At 42.5% G+C, this 19448-nt stretch overlaps 2 protein-coding genes across 2 annotated transcripts; both read right to left on the bottom strand.

Annotated features, from left to right (window-relative positions):
• Window positions 1-1538: 1538 nt before the first annotated feature.
• Window positions 1539-4895, bottom strand: LOC101171061 (2-oxoglutarate receptor 1). The gene is made up of 2 exons (XM_004066666.5): window positions 4426-4895; window positions 1539-2819 (listed from the first exon to the last, which is right to left on the bottom strand). Exon 2 carries the CDS (start codon window positions 2808-2810, stop codon window positions 1797-1799), a length of 1014 nt encoding a protein of 337 aa, XP_004066714.1. The 5' UTR covers window positions 2811-2819; window positions 4426-4895; the 3' UTR covers window positions 1539-1796.
• A 1041-nt stretch (window positions 4896-5936) lies between these two features.
• Window positions 5937-14269, bottom strand: LOC111949086 (kelch-like protein 41b). The gene is made up of 6 exons (XM_023965387.2): window positions 13007-14269; window positions 11692-11849; window positions 11465-11572; window positions 9082-9267; window positions 6349-6495; window positions 5937-6256 (listed from the first exon to the last, which is right to left on the bottom strand). Exons 1-6 carry the CDS (start codon window positions 14102-14104, stop codon window positions 6145-6147), a joined length of 1809 nt encoding a protein of 602 aa, XP_023821155.1. The 5' UTR covers window positions 14105-14269; the 3' UTR covers window positions 5937-6144.
• Window positions 14270-19448: the final 5179 nt, after the last annotated feature.

Raw genomic sequence — 19448 nt, forward strand, 5'->3', positions numbered from 1 at the left:
TCATATTCCTGTTTCTGTGAACGATTGGCCCAAAAAACCAGAGACTCCACTGGCGCAGCATGAGCAACATGAAAGAAAATTTGAAAGTCTAATCTTTAGAAAGAGAATTTTCAACTTTTTCTGCAGAAAACTTGAAAAAAATTTAAAGATACAGTAATAGAATATTGCGCAAGAAGTCGAGAGCCTCATGGAGACGTTTTGTGTTTTGTGATCGAGAAATGCACTTTGCCCTAATTTTCTGTGAGTCTGCACACTTTTTTTTTAAGAAATATTCAAAAATTCAAGATGATCAATGAGAAGCTCTACTACTAAAAGCACCGTCTTCAAAGTTTTCGTCTATTGTTTAAAGTGAACGGTACCATGTTGGTGAGAATTCGGTAAAAACCAAAACCGAGACTGTATATGAGAACTGGGCCGAGTGAGAGTGACATCATCCAAACAAAATGACAAAATGAAGTCAACTCAATCGCCTTTTTTTTTAGGTTTGTTTTTTTTGGTCATGTCGGTAAGCAGAGATTGGTCCAATCCAACCACTCTTGTCTGAACTCCAGACCCTACCACTTTAAAGCTAGCTGCTCCTAATATGTCATAACATTTGAAGCGTCCACATCTGATTGGTCCGTTTAGAACTGGAGAAAGTTGCACTATGGAAAAAATATCACGAAAAAAAACTTTGGATGTTTTCATTGCAATTCTGACCAATAGAATGATCGAGTAGTAGCCGTTTGTTACTGTATAGAAGTCTGTGGGATTTTGGCTTGTTGGAACCACTTCCTGTTTGGAACGTGAATTGGGCGGGGTCACTCAGTCCAGGTCTCTTATACAGTCAATAACAGAAACACACATCTAAGGATAAATGGAGGAGACAGGAAACCAACTTCTTACGTGAGCACTCACCTCCGGACGCCTGCGCAAACTGGCTGTGGTTCCCCGAGTTGCGTTTGTGTGTATTTGTGGGGTCGGGCATCATAAAAACACTCAGTGTTGCCTTTTGGAGAAAAAAAAAACGGCTTTTCTCGGCTTCAGAATCCGATGGAATTGCGACAACTACAAAAACGGTTGAAGAGTTTCGACGAAAAAGGAACAAAACGTGTCCCAAATTATGGCTCCACCCACTAACTAACATGCAGCCAATCAGAACAAACCCTTCTATATTTTCAGCATTATAGGGGGGGTTGTAGATTAGAAGGAGCACCGTCTATACGAATAGTATATTTCGATACCGCTAAAGCAAACGTTACTGTGACTACGCCAACCTGAATATAGAAAGATAAAAACACTCAGAGACTGCTACACACTAGCATCGTTAGCATATTCACAATAACACCCAACCATGTTTGCAATCCGTAAAAAAAACAGACGTGTCCCTCTCAAAATTGCTTCAACGTCAGCAATCGGAATTGATCCATATTTAAGGCGCTCCGGGTTAAAAGATGCACCGCAGACTTATGGTGCGGAAAAAACTGAACGCACAAGGGAAATTTGGTGGACCGGGGAGCTAAACAGTCGAAAGCATATGTGAAAAGACGAGACTGGCATAAATGGACCATTTCTTTTATTCATGAACCAATCATTTCCCATGAAGGTCGTCTCCAGCTGGGAACATTTTGACCATTCAGTCCAGATGCCTAAATATCCTACTATGTGATTTAATAATGATCTACAAAAAAGAAGTGAAACCTTTGACTTTAGTACATTTATTTACACCTATGTGCCTTCTGCAAAGGCCAGACACCTGCTTGTCGTCTCTGCTTGTGTGAGTAAACCTGTTTGGAGTGAAAGTTCCGAAAAAGAATTCAGGGGATGGCGGGAATGTCAGTGGTGGCTTTGGTGATGATCATCCGCTGCATCCTCAAACCGGCCTTGATGAGCCATGGCTCCCGACAGAAGACGCTCAGAAACGCCCTCCTGAACTTGTTTCCTGACAGCGTGTACAGAGCCAGGTTGAAGAAGGTGTTGATGGCCGCCAGGGGCCTGGAGATGAGGTACGCGGCTTGCACCACGTGGCTGCTGCACGTCGTGGCGGTGGTGTTCAGCGTCCTCATGTCGTGTTGGGTTTCGATCCACAGGCCGCGCATGATGTGGTACGGCAAGAAGCACAGCACGAAGAGTCCCAGGATGAGGACCATCATGCGCTGCGCTCGGTTCCGCCAGGAGTGGGTCAGGCTCGGCCCCTTGGCCAGCTCCGTCACGATTCCGATGTTGCAGAAGAAGACCACCAGCAGGGGGAGCAAAAAGCCGATGGCCGTGAGCAGCCAGCTGTACTCTCGCACGGCGGTGACCGGCTCGGTGCTGGCGAACACCAGGCACTGCGTGTTGTTGCTGCCGTCCACGCTCAAGGAAACGATGGTCAGCATGGGCGTGGTTTCGGCCGCAGCCACGGTCCACACGGTCAGACAGGCCACGGTGCCCCAGAACTTGTCCTGCACCTGCGGCGCCCTGAACGGCTGCACCACCACCACGTAGCGGAAGACGGCGAGGCACGTGAGGAACAGAATGCTGCCGTAGAGGTGGAAGTGGAAGGCGAAGCGCATGAAGCGGCACATGAAGTCGCCGAGTATCCAGGAGCCCTCGTTGATGTAGTAGTAGATCAGGAAGGGCATGGTGAGCACGTACAGGAGGTCGGTCAGCGCCAGGTTGACCATGATGATGCTGCTGCTCTTCCAGGGCCGCAGCTTGGTCAGGTAGATGCCGATGGAGATCATGTTCCCCACCAGGCCCACGATGAAGATGAGGCTGTAAGCCACAGGTAGGTAGTAGCGCTTCATGAGCCGGTCCACGTCCATGCAGCTGTAATTGATAGCGTTCATGATGAAGGCCTGATGGGAAAAATAAACAACTTCAGAAATTTGGCCAGTCTCTTAGCGTCCTTCTGTACGTTTTCTGCCACACCTGAACGTGTCACAACTTGTTTTTAAACCCCAAATATTAAAAAAAGAAAAAATATACATCATTTTTTTCACTCATTGACTTTAAAAAAGGAAAAAGTGGCTTAAAAGGGGGTCTTTCAATAGATTTACCTTTTTTTCTACTGACGTAAAACTAAAAAGAGCAACTTAAAACACTGCGATCATTAAGCCATTTTTAGCCAAAACAAAAAACTGCCTTATTTTCTAGGACATAATTTCTCCAGAGCGGCAGTAATTCATTAGAAATTTGCCTATGAGTTGTGAGGCGGGGCTGTTGGCACTGAGCAACCCCACCCGCCCTTCCCCTCCCCATTGCTGAGAGCTCTGAGTAGGAGGCCTTTAACCCGCTCAGCCTATTTTTTTACGTCACAAATACGATCTTTTTTCAAATCTTTATAATATGAATAAAGAAATACTCAGTGAAAATTTGAGCCCAATTGTCTTTATTCAGGTCTTCCATCGTGAGAAATATGCCACAAAAACATGGTGAAAAAAATGTAATCGAAGGGAAATGTACACGGTAGTGGTAGTGTGGTGGTTTGGGGTTGCTAGAAAAGCAGAGGCAGGTGGGCTGAAAGTTTTTGTGGTGCTCGTCAGATAAATAGAAAAGCCTGAAATGGGAGGGGCAAGCCGGCTGGAGTTTGCTCCTCCGCACTTCAGCGTCAGTCCAAATATGGGCAGTTGGGCGGGGCCAAAAAAGGCCTAAACGAGACATTTATACCTTCATACATGACATAAATTGGTTAAAGACATGAGTGACTGGCGGAGGACAGGAGAACCTGAATGAAAAAGTCAAAAATGGAAAAAAAGGAAATAAAAAAACTTCATGAGATAAACTGAAATGTTTTAGGAATCAATAAAAAGGAGGCTTAGAAGCAACAAACAGGAAGTGAAGTAATAGATTTAGGGTTTTTAAGGCCAACAAGCCTATTTTTTTATAAAGTAAAACCCTGGATTGTGCTGCTGCTCGACAATTTTAAGGAGTTTCAGTGCAAACGTCCAACCAGAGCTTTTCAAATTAAAAGACAATCAATGGATTCGTTTGAACAAATAAAAATGTCCATGATGAAGCTTAAAAAGAAACTATGGAGATCCAAAAACGTAACAGCAGATGTTGTCCGGAGCTCCGTTTCTGTACTCCGCTGCTCTGAGGGCCATAAAAATCAGATTTCCCTCAGTCGTCGTTTCACTGTCAGCAGCAATTACGACTGCAGGAAGGAAGGACAGAGGAGCGCGGGAACCCGGAGGAGAGCGGAATCGAGAAGAAAAAGCAATCAAGCAAACTCAGTGGGAAGGAAGCCAAACAATATCTTGTTTCCTCGTCAACAGTTTGGCTCCTGAAAGCCGTTCTAGTGTCTCAGCATCGATGACAGATGTCCAAGGTGCCACTGATCCATCACACACATTTCACAAAGTGGTATCCGTTGAAGCACCTCAAGGAGATAACGGTGGTCGGAAAACTCATTTCAGGTTTAGGGACGGCATGAAGAGACAAAAATAAAAAAGTTTTACTCACTTTTAGTTACAGAGATCCCAGCTCAATCCTTAAATGTTTCTGTTTTCCTTCTTCCTTCTCTCCTCCTCCTCCAACTCTTTCCACACCCGGACGGGGAGGGGAAAAGAAAAGCCCCCTGCAGGCCTCCTGGTGTCACGCTGGGGCTGATCCAACCACGCGCCGTCCGAGATGAGGTCCTGGCGGAAAGATCAGCCCAGCGAGTGCCGTGTTTTCCTCAGAAACAAGAAGCTCCTGGGTTTTTGTTTTGACCTCAAACGGGCTTCCTTCTGCCGCGACATGCCTGATAGAAATCCGACTCCGGTTCTCAGTATCACAACAGGGAAAGTGGTGGAGGCCGAAGAAAAGCTAACATTTACCGTAAACAGGACCTTTGACCTCCACACGCACGATCAACAAAGGCATGCTTCTTTTTTTTAATCCTTTTTTAGAACTGAAGAAAATGAAGAGAAAGAGGGACTGGAATCCACGGTACTTACATCAAAGTCAACAATGAACCCAAATGCAGAGGAGGAAGGACAGCAGAGACACAAGTTTCCATTGATGTGGCTTATTTTGGCCAAAAATGTGACCTTTCTGTGGGCTACCACTTTAAAAAAGCCACATTTTATGAATAGAGGAAGGAAAAACATTTGTCATTTGCTCCAAATCATCGATTTGACTGAAGTCTTTGAACCGTGATGTCACAAAGAGTCCATATCTGTTACTTTTTGGGGTACTTGGTGTAAAATTGGGGGATTGTGGGTAAAAACAAAAAATGAACAGAACACTTTAGGATAATCAAATTAGGGGTAAATATTCAGTGTGGGATTCGGCCTAAAAATAAATTCTACTGAAGTGGTTCCAACGTGTACATCGTAATCATAAAAAACAAAGTACATTTCTTTCCTTTAAGAATAAAATAAAAAGGAAAAAGGGAAAAAAAGGGAAATAAAATTTTAAAAAAAATGTGAGCTTGAAATGAGGCAACTTCCTGTTATCGGATGAATCGGACATTTTTGGTTCTTGGTTTGTATTATTCTGTAAATTTAAGGCTATTCTGTGTTTGATTTAGCTGTAAATGTCTAATCTGTTCGTCTTTGTCAATTAAATTCTTTGCCTCTTTTTAAAATGGAAAAAATTAAGATTTTCCCCTTTATGGAGATTAATTTTAATTTTTTAACCTTATTAATTGCACTTCTATTCAAACATTTTCTCTATTTTCTGTTTTCTTCATAACGTCATACTCCATTTTTATTAGTCTTTAATCTTTTGCTCAATAAATCTGTTGATATTTGAGGGATTTCTGGTTGTTGGATCTCTTTCCTTTGACTTCTCATGCAACCTTTGGACCAAAAGGCATAAAGTTTGTGATGGATTGTTTCTGCCTCATAAACACCTACAGTGGGAGTTTGAGACTTTTTGACAATGTGAAAATAGAAGGATTATTCTGAAAGGCCACAAAAACGCAGATTTCTCCTATATGATTTTCTGTACGCGCCTCAAAAGAAAAATAAATAAAAAAAGGGGGGGGGGACAGTTTCAATGTTTATTTTTTACAAAACATGACCTAGAAACGATCCAAATCCAAAAGGAGTCCTACTTTTCTTCTGCGGATTCAAAGCGGCAACAGCAGTTAGACATGGAGTCACTTCCCTACATGAGAGGAGGATGAAGGTGGAAGAGGAGCGCAGAGGCTGGAAGCGTTGACGGACGGACGGCAGAAAAAGCACGCGCCTGTGTTTACAGTTTAGGCATCCTGGCGGCATTCAGACGCATGCAAGCGCAGGAAGAGCCGGCAGCGTAACGCATCTCCCTCAACATGCCACTCCACTGCTTCTTGTCCTCCTCGTACCTTAGAAGAAGAAAAAAAAAAACGAACAAGAGTCAGGAAGACCCACAGGTGGCGCTGGAAATGCTTCTGGCTGGTTTGTTGTGAAAACGTACAGCCAGACGTCGGTGACCTCTGTTGGAGCCACCTCCTTGTTCTCCATCTGGACCATGGCGAAGCCTCCCACGGCGTACAAGGAGCCCCCGTTGCTGACCAGGTTGATGGAACTCCTCTCCTGAGGAAACTCTGTGAAGGGCTCCCACCTGTGCAGATGAATGCTTTCACACTGGGAAGACACTTCGAAAGAATTCCTCCTTGATTTGTATTTGACTCAACTTCACACCAAGCTCTGTGTGTGTGTGTGTGTGTGTGTGTGTTTGCCTAAAAACATCCCTTTACCAAGAAAAGGGAAAAAAAAAAAAACCCTGACTATAGTACCAAGCTTCTACTTCAACATAATTTAGGCTTTTATGGATTTGAAAAATAACATTCAAACAAATATCTTTTGAATTTATAGTCAAATTACCTTATTAACACTAAATATCATGAAACAATTCATTTTTGTAGTTTTTTTTTCTGCTAAAAAGCAAATAAATCTCCCTTTACGTCAATAAAAATGAAATTTCCACGATTGAAATAGTGTCTAAATGAAAATGTATCCCAGTGAATTGATGTCTGCTAAGTTACCGTAGATCTTCCAATAGTTGGCCTGGCATTTAACACATTCATTGGATTGCATGTCGTGTAAAGGAGACCTTCAATTTTTCGCCGTGCAGACAGAATTGAGTTTGGTGAACGGGCTTCATTTGATGGTAAAATATCAAATGCTACCATTTTACGATTTACCTTTTTAACACCAGAGGTTCGGCGCTCGTCGTAACTGTTGGATCATTTATGAAATTCACACGACGGAGTCTGAAAACTGGGAAAAGTAGCTTTTCTCTGCCCAAGAATCTGTTTGAATTGTGGTCAAAAAACTATGTTCAAAAGCTGTATGTTATTTCGTGTCGCTAGCAATGGCTTCGGTATCAAAGGGTTACTGAAATGATCAGTACAGTAGTGCAGTTTTATTAAAGCAGTGTGCGATACTGTATACGCTACACTCTGGTACCGTTAGCATGAAAAGCAGGTTAAGTGGATCTTTAAGTAATCTACTGGCTTGCATCTGTCCAAACTTTGCACCAAAGCGCTCACCAGACTGACAAATCCACTGTGAAGTGTAAGGAACTGCTATCGGCTCCAAACCCACACACGTATGGAAACACTACGAAATGAAACTGGAAAAAATACAATAAAGGACAGTCTTGGCGTTGATCCATAAATTCAGTATATTTAAAAAGGATTTGGTTGGTTTGGCATTTAACCCCTTTAACAGCAGGGCTGTCACTGGACCTGACTGTTTTACGATATTAACGTAAATCAGCTAATTCTGGCGCGGATTGAAGCGGCTCTTCGTATCGACTTTGTTACGATTTACAACACTTTACCCGCGGTGCAAAGTCGCTTTTCTCCTACGGATTTATCGCATAAGCATTTCACTGCTGAAAAGTGTTGCACATCAGCTTTTTTCCACTTCAGAATCCACTGGAATTACAGAAATTGGGTGAGGTTTACGGTAGTCGAAAAAATGTCAACATGGTGATAAAGGGTTAAAAAAGAAACATATTTGTTGCCCCTTAGTTGAAATAATCCACTACTGGAAAATCTACAGTAATTTGAGTAGAAATTTCTTAGAGTAGAGAGAGTTCTTGTCTTGGCCAAATAGTCCGCCTGCATTCACAGTGTGATTAACCACATCAGTGTTCGCTTGCAACTGAATGAGTCTATTACTTGTCAGTCTTATGTTTTGGGCTAAAAACTTTAACATGAGAGTGGGAAATGGACCAAACTGTAAGAAGTTTTTCCTGGGAAGTTCAGGGATCTTTTGGTGGGAAAATCTTCAAATAAAAAGTCTCTGATTTTTCAAATTTTCGATGCAAGGTCGGACAATTTTGTGGGGGAGTTTTGAATATATCATTATGGGTTTATAAGGTCTCCAACCTCCACAAAAATCTAAACCGTCTCAAATTTGTTTTGATTCCACCAATTACACACTAAAAGAAAGGTGAAACTAAAATATGATTGGTTGAAGTCGTGAAGATGAATCTGGTATATTAGGTGTATAAAACTGGCATTAGTTGTGTAAACACCAGCGAAGTTTTAGCACTAATTTTTGTTCAGAACATTCTAAAGTCGTTCTGTGCCAACTTCTCAAAATAACAAGTTGACTGGAAAATTTGCCACCAACTTTAGGGGCCTAACATGTGTGACAACGTGTTGACAAGAGAATCTGCTAAAACTGGTGATAAGATTCCTCTGATTCTTCTTCGATATTCTACTTGCAACCCTAGAATATATAAATATAGAATGAGGGAGAGAGAGATTTTTTTTTTGCCTAACCTAATACAGCCACAGACCAAGATGGAAGTTGACCCCGAAAAATAAGCTGAATGAAGGAAAAGTCAGATCCCACACAAATTTACACAAATAATCGGCCACTAAAGTGAATTTTGACACAAAATACAAGTCCTACATGAAGGCCACAATGGTCTACTATTGTTATTTGTGGTAAACGTGAGCACTCCTGCTAGTCAAATGGAATACCTGTTTCCATTAAAGACCATACAATTTCGGAAAATGTAGGAACCACTGATATTATTAGTACTATTCTACTACTAAAGCTATATAACTATATATATATATATTTCTAACATTTTTAGTCGTTGCACACCCAACTCATCAGAAGTTGTACGCCCTGCTGATGACAGATGTGTAGTAGTGTCACAGAGTGGTGTGGCACTGGCTCGTACTTGTTGGTTGCAAAGTCAAAGGCTTCACAGGCGGCGGAGAGGCCCTCCTCGTTGACGCCTCCGGCCACCACGATCTTGCCCTTGTGAATGGTGGCTCCGAACATGGCTCTGGGCGTCTTCATGGCGGCCATCTCCCTCCACTCCGACTGCTTATGGTTGTACGAAAACATTTTGTTGAGGGCTTTGCTGCGTGGGAAACAAAAGACCATCGAAGTGCATTTGAATCCAAATGAAAACATCAAACAATCCATGACTAAAAAGAAACAATTGTAAAAAAAAATGGCTTATTTAGTAGGATAAAAAATGTATAATTTCAAGCTCTGCTTTAGGGTTGATAAATGAGTGTTTACAGTCTGACTTGGTGATAAATGAGTGGCTGAAAAGGTGACCTTTGTGCACACGTACAGATATTTATGGAAATGTTCTTTGCAGAGCTTAAAATTCAGCAGCGGGCATTTCTTTAATGACTGATTTATTGAGCTCCGTAGCTACAAATCACTAGAGACTCGCTAATTTTAAAGCAAGAGAAGAGAAGTGGAATAATTTACATTTTGTCACATATCAGGTCCTTGTACACATTCTAAAGGAAACAAATTATGAAAACTTTTTTTTGAAAAATTGAATGAATTTGAAAATGAAGAAGGCAATTTATTGTTGAAATGAGAACCGTTTCCTGCTATGAGTAATACGATTTGTTTTGATTTTTGATTTTTTTGGATAGAGAATTTTAAAAATTGAATGCCATGACCCGAGAAACCCAACATATCTTATAAAATGTAATATATTTCTATGTTAATGCCAGACTGCGTTACTATAAAAATATAGTTGGGTGGAGTTAACATCAGCCAATATGTCCCTCTCCAGGCGTCATTTTTGCAGGTCAGAATTCAATAAGCAGCAAATGAGATGATCCTTCCTGTGTTTTTCTGTCTATGGCTACGTTCACACTGCAGGCTGAAACAACCCCTTTTTGCCCCTATGCGACCTGTATCTGATCTTTTCATGACAGTCTGAATGACACAGATCCAATTTTTTTTAAATGCAACCTCCGTCTGACCAGCCAGGCCACATGTATCCGACCCGTATGTCATCGATACGCTTCAAACGTCATAATTCTACGTTGAAGTAGGCGGGAACGAAAACATAAACATCAACCATGGCGGACCATGCTGCTGAGACCAGTCAGTGGAAGGGAAGCGAGGTCACCGATTGGATTAATATTTGGGGTGACAGCTCTATTTAGGCCAAACTCAAGGGCTCTTATTGCAACCGGACGGTTTTTGAAAAAATTTCCAGCGAAATGGCCGAGCGTGGTGTTGAACCTTTACTGCGATGACTTTTTTCCCTTTCCAACCGTGGTCAGAAGCGCGGGGGACCGAAGGCGGATCGTCCTTCAGGGTTCACTTCCCCGTTCGGACCCTCAGATTCTCCAGAGCGGGTTAATAAAGAGTCAATAACATTTATCCTGGGGGAAGCCTCCTTTTATTACCGTTCTCCTTCCTCCGTAACACACAACATGAATGCGCGCACCTGACACACTTCTGCTGCCCCCGCCCACTCCCTGCAAGCGCTTTCTCCTCTCTCTTAGACACACACACACGGCCCGAGCACATTCACATCCCCATTCCACAACAGTGGATACAGACGGCTGGCTCCAATGCCTTCTTAAAATGAGAAGATTGTAATTGTGCTGGCTCCTTTGTGAAAATAAATGTAATAATGCAAAAAGAGCTCCGCTGTTGACAACACTGTTGTTGACATCCATTGTTAACGTTAGCTACTTCCGCAGACAACAAGTGACGTCGTTCACCGTTGCGTACTCTTCTGCGCATGCGGGTCACTTCTGGGTCATTTCACGGTCACACAGGAGATCATAAAAGTTCACATTTAATTGGCAATGTGAACGGCCTTGCAAAAAAAAGAAACCAGATTTTTTCAAAAAAATCGGAATTGAGCATTAAGCCCTGCAGTGTGAACCTAGTCTAAGACTGTGAGTCAGAGGGAACATTTGTAGATTGAAAAAAAGAATAGCAATAATTACACCAAGAGGGAACTCTTAGATTTATGATCACCATGGAAACAACACAAACAGCAATGATTTTACATCTTTTTTCCAGTAAGGCATTCTATTGAAAGTACAACAACAGAATCCAAATGAATAAAAGTAAATGTGGTGAGTTTTTTCCAATTGTATTAGCGTAGTCGCAGTAAATCAGTTTTCTATCATTGTAGCATGCTGGACAGGCCCTGGACTGCAATGGTCGTGTGTGATCTGCCGCATGGCCATGCAGGCAGGCTGGGACAGTGACATACCACAAGCAGCTGCAGCTCTCTGCGTAAGCCGACTCAAACGCACACACGCACTCAGGTTTTTTAAACTCACTTGTCATCCGTCTTTCCTCCGATGCAGTACACCAGGCCTTTGTGGGAAACCACGGCGTGCCCGTGGATCTTCAGGGGAAGCTTTTTGGTCTCACTCCACTTCATTTTCCTAAACAATGGGATCATTTTAGATGTGGTGCCAACTGTTTCTTCTCTGAGGAGTGTTAGTCAAATGGATAATAACGCTATAAATCCATTGTGTTATTTCAGTAAAGCACTTTCACTGACTCTGTGTCGTAACACATCACGGAGTCCAGCGACTCGTTTGTTTGGAGGTCCTTTCCAGCCACTGCAAACATCAAGTTGTCACTTTCTCCGATGTTGAAGAGACATCTTGGAGAAGGCATGGGCGGCAGCGCCATCCAGTCCGCTGATAGAGGATCAAACTTTGAAGTGGAAAAAGATTTATTTTTTTTAACTTCGATTCACACATGCTGGTTTCTCCATAAACATCATCATTTTAGGGGTTAAGGATATTTTTTTGGTCCAATATCAATCAGTAAATGACAGGAAGCTGTGTGAAATAAGGTAAGCTAATGGGTGTGTCTAAGGAAAAAAAAAAGGAACATTTTGAAGACCATGCAACCACAATTTGGGAGAAAATATGTTTGCAGTTTGTTCACAGGTTTAAAACTTAAGTGGAAATTCAAACCATTAAGGGAACACAGACATGTGACTGCACATGTATGCAAATTTCAAAATACAGAAGAGCAATAAGGCTGATGTTAAATAACTTTTGTAGAAAAACAACTGATTTTGTAGAGTAGAGTTTAAGAATGTTGTTTTGTCTAGACGTTTATTTCAAGTCAAGCAGGGGGGGAAATTGTGTCGTATCTTATTTATTTATTGTTATATGCAGTGAACGTTTACATTAGATGCTGTTTTGGAAGTGCTGGCTGGAAAGATCAGGACTTCCGCCATTGAGAAATTGCGTTGAAGGGTTTTTCCCCCTAATCTAAGTGATATGTTCATGTCTTCCGGTGAAAAGAGCTGTGTTTTTTTTTTTTTGGGGGGGGGGGGGGGGGGGGGGACAACTCCTGTATAAACATTAGCATGAGGAAAATATTTCCTAACTTTAGCTCCAGTGTTGCCATTCTTCAAACTATTTGAACTCTCTCTAAAGTTACGCTAAAAGTAGTGAAGCGTTCATGCAATCAACGTAAATCCTCTGATTTTCTCGTCAGAATCCGTTTGAATTACGTTCATTGCATAAACGGTCAAAGAGTTATGTTAGCATGTCGGTGTAACATCTGTCAGAACTTTACAGTAGTAAATCCATGTAAACAGGTTGATCCTGATGTGGAGAAAAGCGTCGGAGTTGGAATAACATTAATTGGGTAAATGGTTGAAGAGTTTTGGAATTTTGTCATTTGCCGTCACCGGTGACAGCTCCGGTGTTAACCGGTTAAAACAGGAGAACATGAATAGACTTTTTGCTTTAAATTAGCATTAGGAGAAAATATGAAATGGAATATGGCTGTATCACTCGTTAATATTCAAATCTACGACAATGAAGGATACTTTTCGATTCAATGGTGCTCACCAAATAGAAGTAGCATTGCAAAGGTGCGTCCTTGTTTTCCTCGTCCACGAAGAGTCCTCCGATGATGTAGAGCTGGTTTTTCTGCGAGACCAGGCTGACGTGGTTACGTGGCACCTGCTCGGACATGGCGGCCAGAAAGCACTCGTTCTCGCCCACGTCGTACGCCACCGCCGCCGTGTCGTTGATCATCAGGATGAAGTCCCGTGCGTGCATGCCCTGTCTGCGGGTGTCATTCAGGAAGCCGGGGAATGGACTCTCCTCTTCCTCGCCTCCTTCCTCTCCGTCCTTCTTCTTAGCTTTTTCTGGAAGTTTCCCCTTGAAGGCGTCTCTGATGACCTGGATGGTCTTCTGAAGTTCTGGGTCGCCCTTGACGATTTCGTCGGTCTCCACTTTTTCCTTGAAGTACTTCTCCGGCAGCAGGCGGAAGCGGATGCAGTTGAAGGCATCCTTCAGGAACTTGACGCGCTTCTCTCGGTCGTGGCGCACCCAGGCCATCACGGCCTCGAACACCATCTCCTCTTTCTCCACGTTGAGCGAGTCGCCTCCGACGATGGCGAACATCTCGTGCGCTGCCAGCTTGAGGAACTCCTCCTCCTTGTGGAGAAACTCGAAGCGGTCGGCGATGTAGTTGCGGGCGGACACGGCGAGCCGGGGGCAGCCCAGGACCAAGCCCATCCGGAAGATGGCCATGCAGTTGCTCAGGGACAGCTTCTTCTGAAGGTAGTTGACGCAGACTGTGAAGACGGAAGGGATCTGGAAGCGGTTTGCCACCGCGATGATGTCCTGAACGTTGTCGTCCGTTAGGTCGATCTCAGCAGAGTAGAGGTACTGGATGATCATGTCCAGGATGGAAGGGTTGACGTCCTCCAGGATGACCTCTTTGGTGTCCTCTACCTCCTTCCCATCTTCCGTAAAGAAGATTTCCCTGAAGTAGGGGCTGCAGGCCGCAATGATGAGCCGGTGGCAGGGGAAGCTGCGGTCCCCCACCTTCAGGGTGCAGTCCACAAACTTGTTCTCGTTCAGCAGCTCCTTCAGGCCGTCCTGGAGCAAGGTGCTCTGAAACAGGCGCAGCTCCTCCTTGATGGCGTTGGGGTCCATAGCGTGTCGGGAGGGGTCACGGCCGTTAAAACAAGAGGGGGGTCTGCAGATAGAAGAAGGAGATGGTCACAGAGGGTCCCGTTGGCAGTCGCTCCTGGCTCAAAAAGGCAGAGTGGAGAAAAGGGTCCCGGTGTGAACGCTCTGCAATTTAATCCTCCCCAAACTCTAAATATAGACCCCCTCCCACCCCCACCCCCACCCACTGCATGCTTGAATGGAATCTGACGGGGCCAAAGCAGAGGTCGGGGCGGGGCCCGGGCTCTCCCAGCTGCCGGCACAGACTGAAAGAAGCAACTGGGAGCTTCAGACGGAGAAATGCCGTCGTGGTTCAGCCGGTGGAGGGTCATGTGGCCGGCGAACAGCCGGGAGAGGTCATGCCGTCAGAGCTCCTGAATAGATCGCTGGACGCCAACCACATGGAGCATGAAGTAAACGCACGCCAACTCTGCCCCTTTGAGCTCATCAAAGCTGCAGGATTTGCACAGATTTCTTTATCAGTGTTCTTATGACACAAATTAGCTATAAATAACTCAAAACATCCTTTTTTGAAGAAAAACAAAAAATATATGACATTGATTTAAAAAAAAAGTTTGTTTGCATTAACAAATCCGTGACTTTGGATTATAAACTTGGATTCAATTTAGAAAAGAAGGAACATTTTTCCTATGAGTTGACCTCGCCGCGTTGGAGCTCGGCTGTGAGGCGAACAGGAAATGTCCAGCGTGGCTCAGCAGCAGCTCCCACAGTGTGAGGAGCATGTAGAGTGCACTTTTCTCCTGTGGGCCGCGCTAAAGATAGACCGAGCCGTCGTCGGTGAGCGTCGGACACATGTAATTTAGGAGGAAGGGGAGGAAGAGGAGGACTCTTATTTCCTTGAAGGCACCGTGAGCAAATGAGTTAAACAGAAGTTTTTTTTTATTATTTTCATTTTTATAAAACAAAAAAAGGGATGATAAAGCTTCATATTATTAAGGACTTTTCTAAATTCTTTTAATATAAAAGGTTTAACTTGAAAATACAAATTTACAGAGAAAATAAATATAAATACATGTTTCCCTTTCGGCTTTTCCCATCAGGGGTCGCCACAGCGAACGAGTCGCATGGTAAACTTGGCAATGTTTTACGCCGGATGCCCTTCCTGACGCAACCCTCTCAAAGCAACCGGACTTGGGACCAGCACATAAGTAGAAAAGGGAAAATAAATATAAATACATGATTACAAGAAAAAAAAAGATGATTTTTTTCTTTTATAAGTCAAATTTAATGATGATAGATTTTATTTTTAAGACATTCAGGACAATAAAAACAGATATAAATAAAAAATACACAAAAACAGAAATGTATAATATGTATTCATATTATATTCTGTTGGGATACAGTCTTAAGTTAATTATTGGATTTATTAAGGAGACAGATTTGGTCAAAATTGTGGACCTGAAATTTGTTTTGAAAATGGTGTTTTTAAAGGGCCTGCATCATGAAAAGTCAACTATTTTGTATAATAATCATGAAAAATAACTCCAAAGTGGTATTTGTTATCCAGTATTCCTCTAAAAACCTGCTCTCTGTGCATCAGCACCTCCCAAATCCCCAGAAACCTGCGGGTCCTCACTTTGTGATGTGGAAGAGTCTGCGCTGCCAGCTCCGCCCCCAGGCTAACACACACACACACACACACACACACACACACCCCCACACACCCCCACACACACACCCACACACACACACACACTTCATGGAGCTAGCGGCGATTTGCAAAATGCTTTCATTTTATACGCATCATCTGCACATCCATATTTGTAAGGGTTTGGAGGTAGTTTGGTTTCCTGGGAGAAACACAGACACGATGCTGAGGCCGACTCTAGGATGACGCCATGAAACGGGCGACACCCACAAGACGCGAAAGGAGGAGCCTCAGAGATCGAGACGCCTTCCTTCCGGGTGGAAAGCAAGCTGCAAAAATAACTCATATTTCATTTAAAAATTGTTCTTTAGTGTGCCAAAGGTAATATATTATATACCGTATTTTCCGGACTATAAGTCGCACTTTTTTTCATAGTTTGGCAAGGGGTGCGACTTATACTCCGCAGCGACTTATATTAGAAATAAATTGAAATTAAAGCCGCAAGCGGCGTTGTATGGCCCGCAGACGCAACCCGCCTTCCACGCCCAACTCTACGCACCACCGCCCTCACCGCCCTCACCGCCCACTTTTTATAATGGCTAGTCAAAACTGCATATGCTAATTATGCTAACTATGCTAGCTATGCTAGTGTGGCTAAAAGTGCTAGCATAGCGATCAGCATCATTAACTGACTCAGAAAAACACAGAACCTAAAATGCTAATAATGCTAACTATGCTAGCTATGCTAATGTGGCTAAAAGTGCTAGCATAGCGATCAGCATCATTAACTGACTCAGAAAAACACATTACCTAAAATGCTAATTATGCTAACTATGCTAGCTATGCTAATGTGGCTAAAAGTGCTAGCATAGCGATCAGCATCATCAACTGACTCAGAAAAACACATTACCTAAAATGCTAACTATGCTAACTATGCTAGCTATGCTAATGTTGCTAAAAGTACTAGCATAGCGATCAGCATCATCAACTGACTCAGAAAAACACATTCCTCCAAAAAACCCACTTTTTCCAAAATGGCGGCTTTTTTGTTTATTTTATCTCCATAGCAACCATTTTATGTTTTGGTCCCCTCAGGAAGACGAACAGATTGACGTCAGTTTCGGACAAATCGGTAAAAGTAAACTTTTTGTCGTCCTTAGCAACAGTGGTTTTATGCTAACCACGCCCACATTCCTTATATGTCCATATCCAGTGTTTTTCAATGTATTCAGTTTCAGGCATGAATGCATGCATTCAATTTTCACTGTATTGTATTGAAATGCATGGGAGTTATAACACTGCGCCACTTTGCTAGCTTGCCACGCGCACGCCGTTCAAAATCTACAACTTCTAATTCCAACATTTTTTCCACAGTAGCTTGCCGTTGATGCCCAAAAAGTTTCGAGACGATCGATGAAAATTCCAACGACAAGTTTATGTTTGAATCTGGTTGTAAAGGTGTTTTTTATAGAAAATTCAAGAAGGTCGCCTTTTCCCGAGGTCAAAGGTCGACGAAACTCCAAAGGTCATTGTAGACTTACGCTTGGGACATGCGCGTCAAATTTCGTGAAAATCGCTCGAAAAAAAATTCATTTTTCCATATTGTGTAAAAACGCGAAAAACTCAAAATGGCAGATTTTGGCACAAAATGGCCGCCAAACCGTAGGTCGTGTCGCCATCACGTAATGATTTCAAAACTTTGTTTGGATATACCCGACAAAGTTGTCTAGGTTTCGTTAGTCGATTCTTAAAAAAAAAATCCGATTTTTTTTTTTTTTGCTGAGTTGGCACTTTTTTTTGCGATCGTTTTTTGTTTACCACAGCCACATTCCTTTATTGATTTTGTCGTATCTGACATCGTTTTGTTCAGTGTGGGCCAGGGAATCGTATAATTCATTTTCACGACATTCCGATAAAATATGTGCGAGCTAGCTAAAATGGCGACGGTTGCGAATTCGCCACGCGCACGCATTTCAAATTCTACAACTTCTAGTTCCAACATTTTGTCCACAGTAGCTTGCCATTGATGCCCGAGAAGTTTCAAAAAGATCGGAAAAAATCCCTAGGACGAGTTTTCGTTTGTATCCGTTACTAAAAGTGCTTTTTTATGAAAATTCAAGATGGCCGCCCCTTGCCAAGGTCAAAGGTCAACGAAACTTCTTTGGTTATTGTAGAATCGTGCTAGTGGCATGTGTGTCCGATTTCGGGAAAATCGCTTGAACAAAAGTGTCGTTTTCCCATATTGTCAAAAAACACGAAAATCGCCATTTCTCTGAGTTCGCCACAAAATGGCTGCCAAGCCGTAGGTCGTGTGGCCATCCCATAATGATTTCATAACTTCTTTGGGATATCTCCAATACGCGTGTTTTGGTTTCGTTGCTCTAATTTGAAATATTTTTTTTTGGCCCCATAAGCAATTTTCGGCCCATTCATTTTTTTGACGGGATCGCTCGCTGTGATGTCATCGACTTCGGGGGGGTGGCGTTCTCTTTGCCGAAAATTCATTTTCAATTTATCCTAGGTGTGTACCAATTTTGGTGAGTTTTCGGGTATGTGGTGGGGGTCAAATTTGCGATCAACGGATCCGTTAGAAACGGGAATAATAAACGAAGCAGAAACAATATAGAAGTTTTTGCGGTTAGGATTTCCTATGTATTTCAATGCGGCCTGTCTTTTACTATAGGCTGGGCATGTCTTTTTGGCTTTAAACCCGTCCTTTGAGGGCTTTTTGGGGCTTTTTTGTGTTTTTGTCGTCATTTTTGCGACTACAATTTTGACGTTTGTGCGTTGGTGTTGTGCGTGTGTGTGTGTATTTTTGTTGCGTTACACAATTGTCGTGTCGTTGTGTGCTTTGGGCGACTTTTGACCCCATTTTTTGGCGTTTTGACGCGTTTTTTTTTGACGTTTTGGACCTTTTTGAGTGTTCGACCCTCGTAGCAGTTACAATATGTTACTTGCAGTCTATGACTGCTGCGGGCCATAATAAATACATTGTTAACCCTCCTGTTATGTTCATTTGTGAGGAACAGAGATGATGTTTCTGGGTCAATTTGTTGTGTGAGGTATGTTAAGTGTTAAGAGGATGTTAAGTGACTCAGAGAATCAGCAAACTTTTTTTTACAGTAAGATCTTGAAGGCTAACAACATAATATTCTATTTTCCAATGATTTCATAGATTCAGAAATGCAATAAAAGTGAAAACTGTTTCTACAAATACAGAATGAAAACAGAGTATTAGTTGGCCAATGATGCTTCATGAAAGAAATAAATAAATAAGTTTGAGGAAAAATTACTGTGAAATTATTAGATAAACAGTCTGCTATGATTGTGTCATATAAGGTTGTGAAAGTTAAAATGCGACTTATCTGTGTTTTTTTCTACTTTATAATGCATTTTTGGGCTGGTGCGACTTATAGTCCGGTGCGACTTATAGTCCGGAAAATACGGTATATAGATATCATATTCTCTGAAAGGCTTAGGAATAGCATATCGGCCCTTGAACATCTTCTCGTAACATTTTTCTGATAATAGAGGACATAAAGTAAAATCTTAAAATTGTGTTCTTGATTCCTTAATTCAAATAGTTGCAAATTGAAAAAGAAATGCTGTTTTAAAAATAGATCATATGTATGATGTAGAAAATAGACTGGGAGGCCACAAGCTCCCTGCTCCATTCCGATGCATCCACTGGCAGACAAATAGATATCTGTGAAACTTTGT

The sequence above is a fragment of the Oryzias latipes genome, chromosome 2 (genome assembly GCF_053564925.1).
Source record: "Oryzias latipes strain Hd-rR chromosome 2, Olatipes_Hd-rR_3.1".
NCBI lineage: Eukaryota > Metazoa > Chordata > Actinopteri > Beloniformes > Adrianichthyidae > Oryzias > Oryzias latipes.

Excerpts from the sequence above, each read along its gene's own strand:
- LOC111949086 (XM_023965387.2), bottom strand. The coding sequence starts at position 14,104 with ATGGACCCCAACGCCATCAAGGAGGAGCTGCGCCTGTTTCAGAGCACC. Across the intron at positions 11,850-13,006 it reads TGCAATGCTACTTCTATTTG|TTTGATCCTCTATCAGCGGA; the intron begins GTGAGCACCATT and ends TCCACTTCAAAG. Across the intron at positions 9,268-11,464 it reads GGAGGAAAGACGGATGACAA|CAAAGCCCTCAACAAAATGT; the intron begins GTGAGTTTAAAA and ends TTTCCCACGCAG.
- LOC101171061 (XM_004066666.5), bottom strand. The coding sequence starts at position 2,810 with ATGAACGCTATCAATTACAGCTGCATGGACGTGGACCGGCTCATGAAG.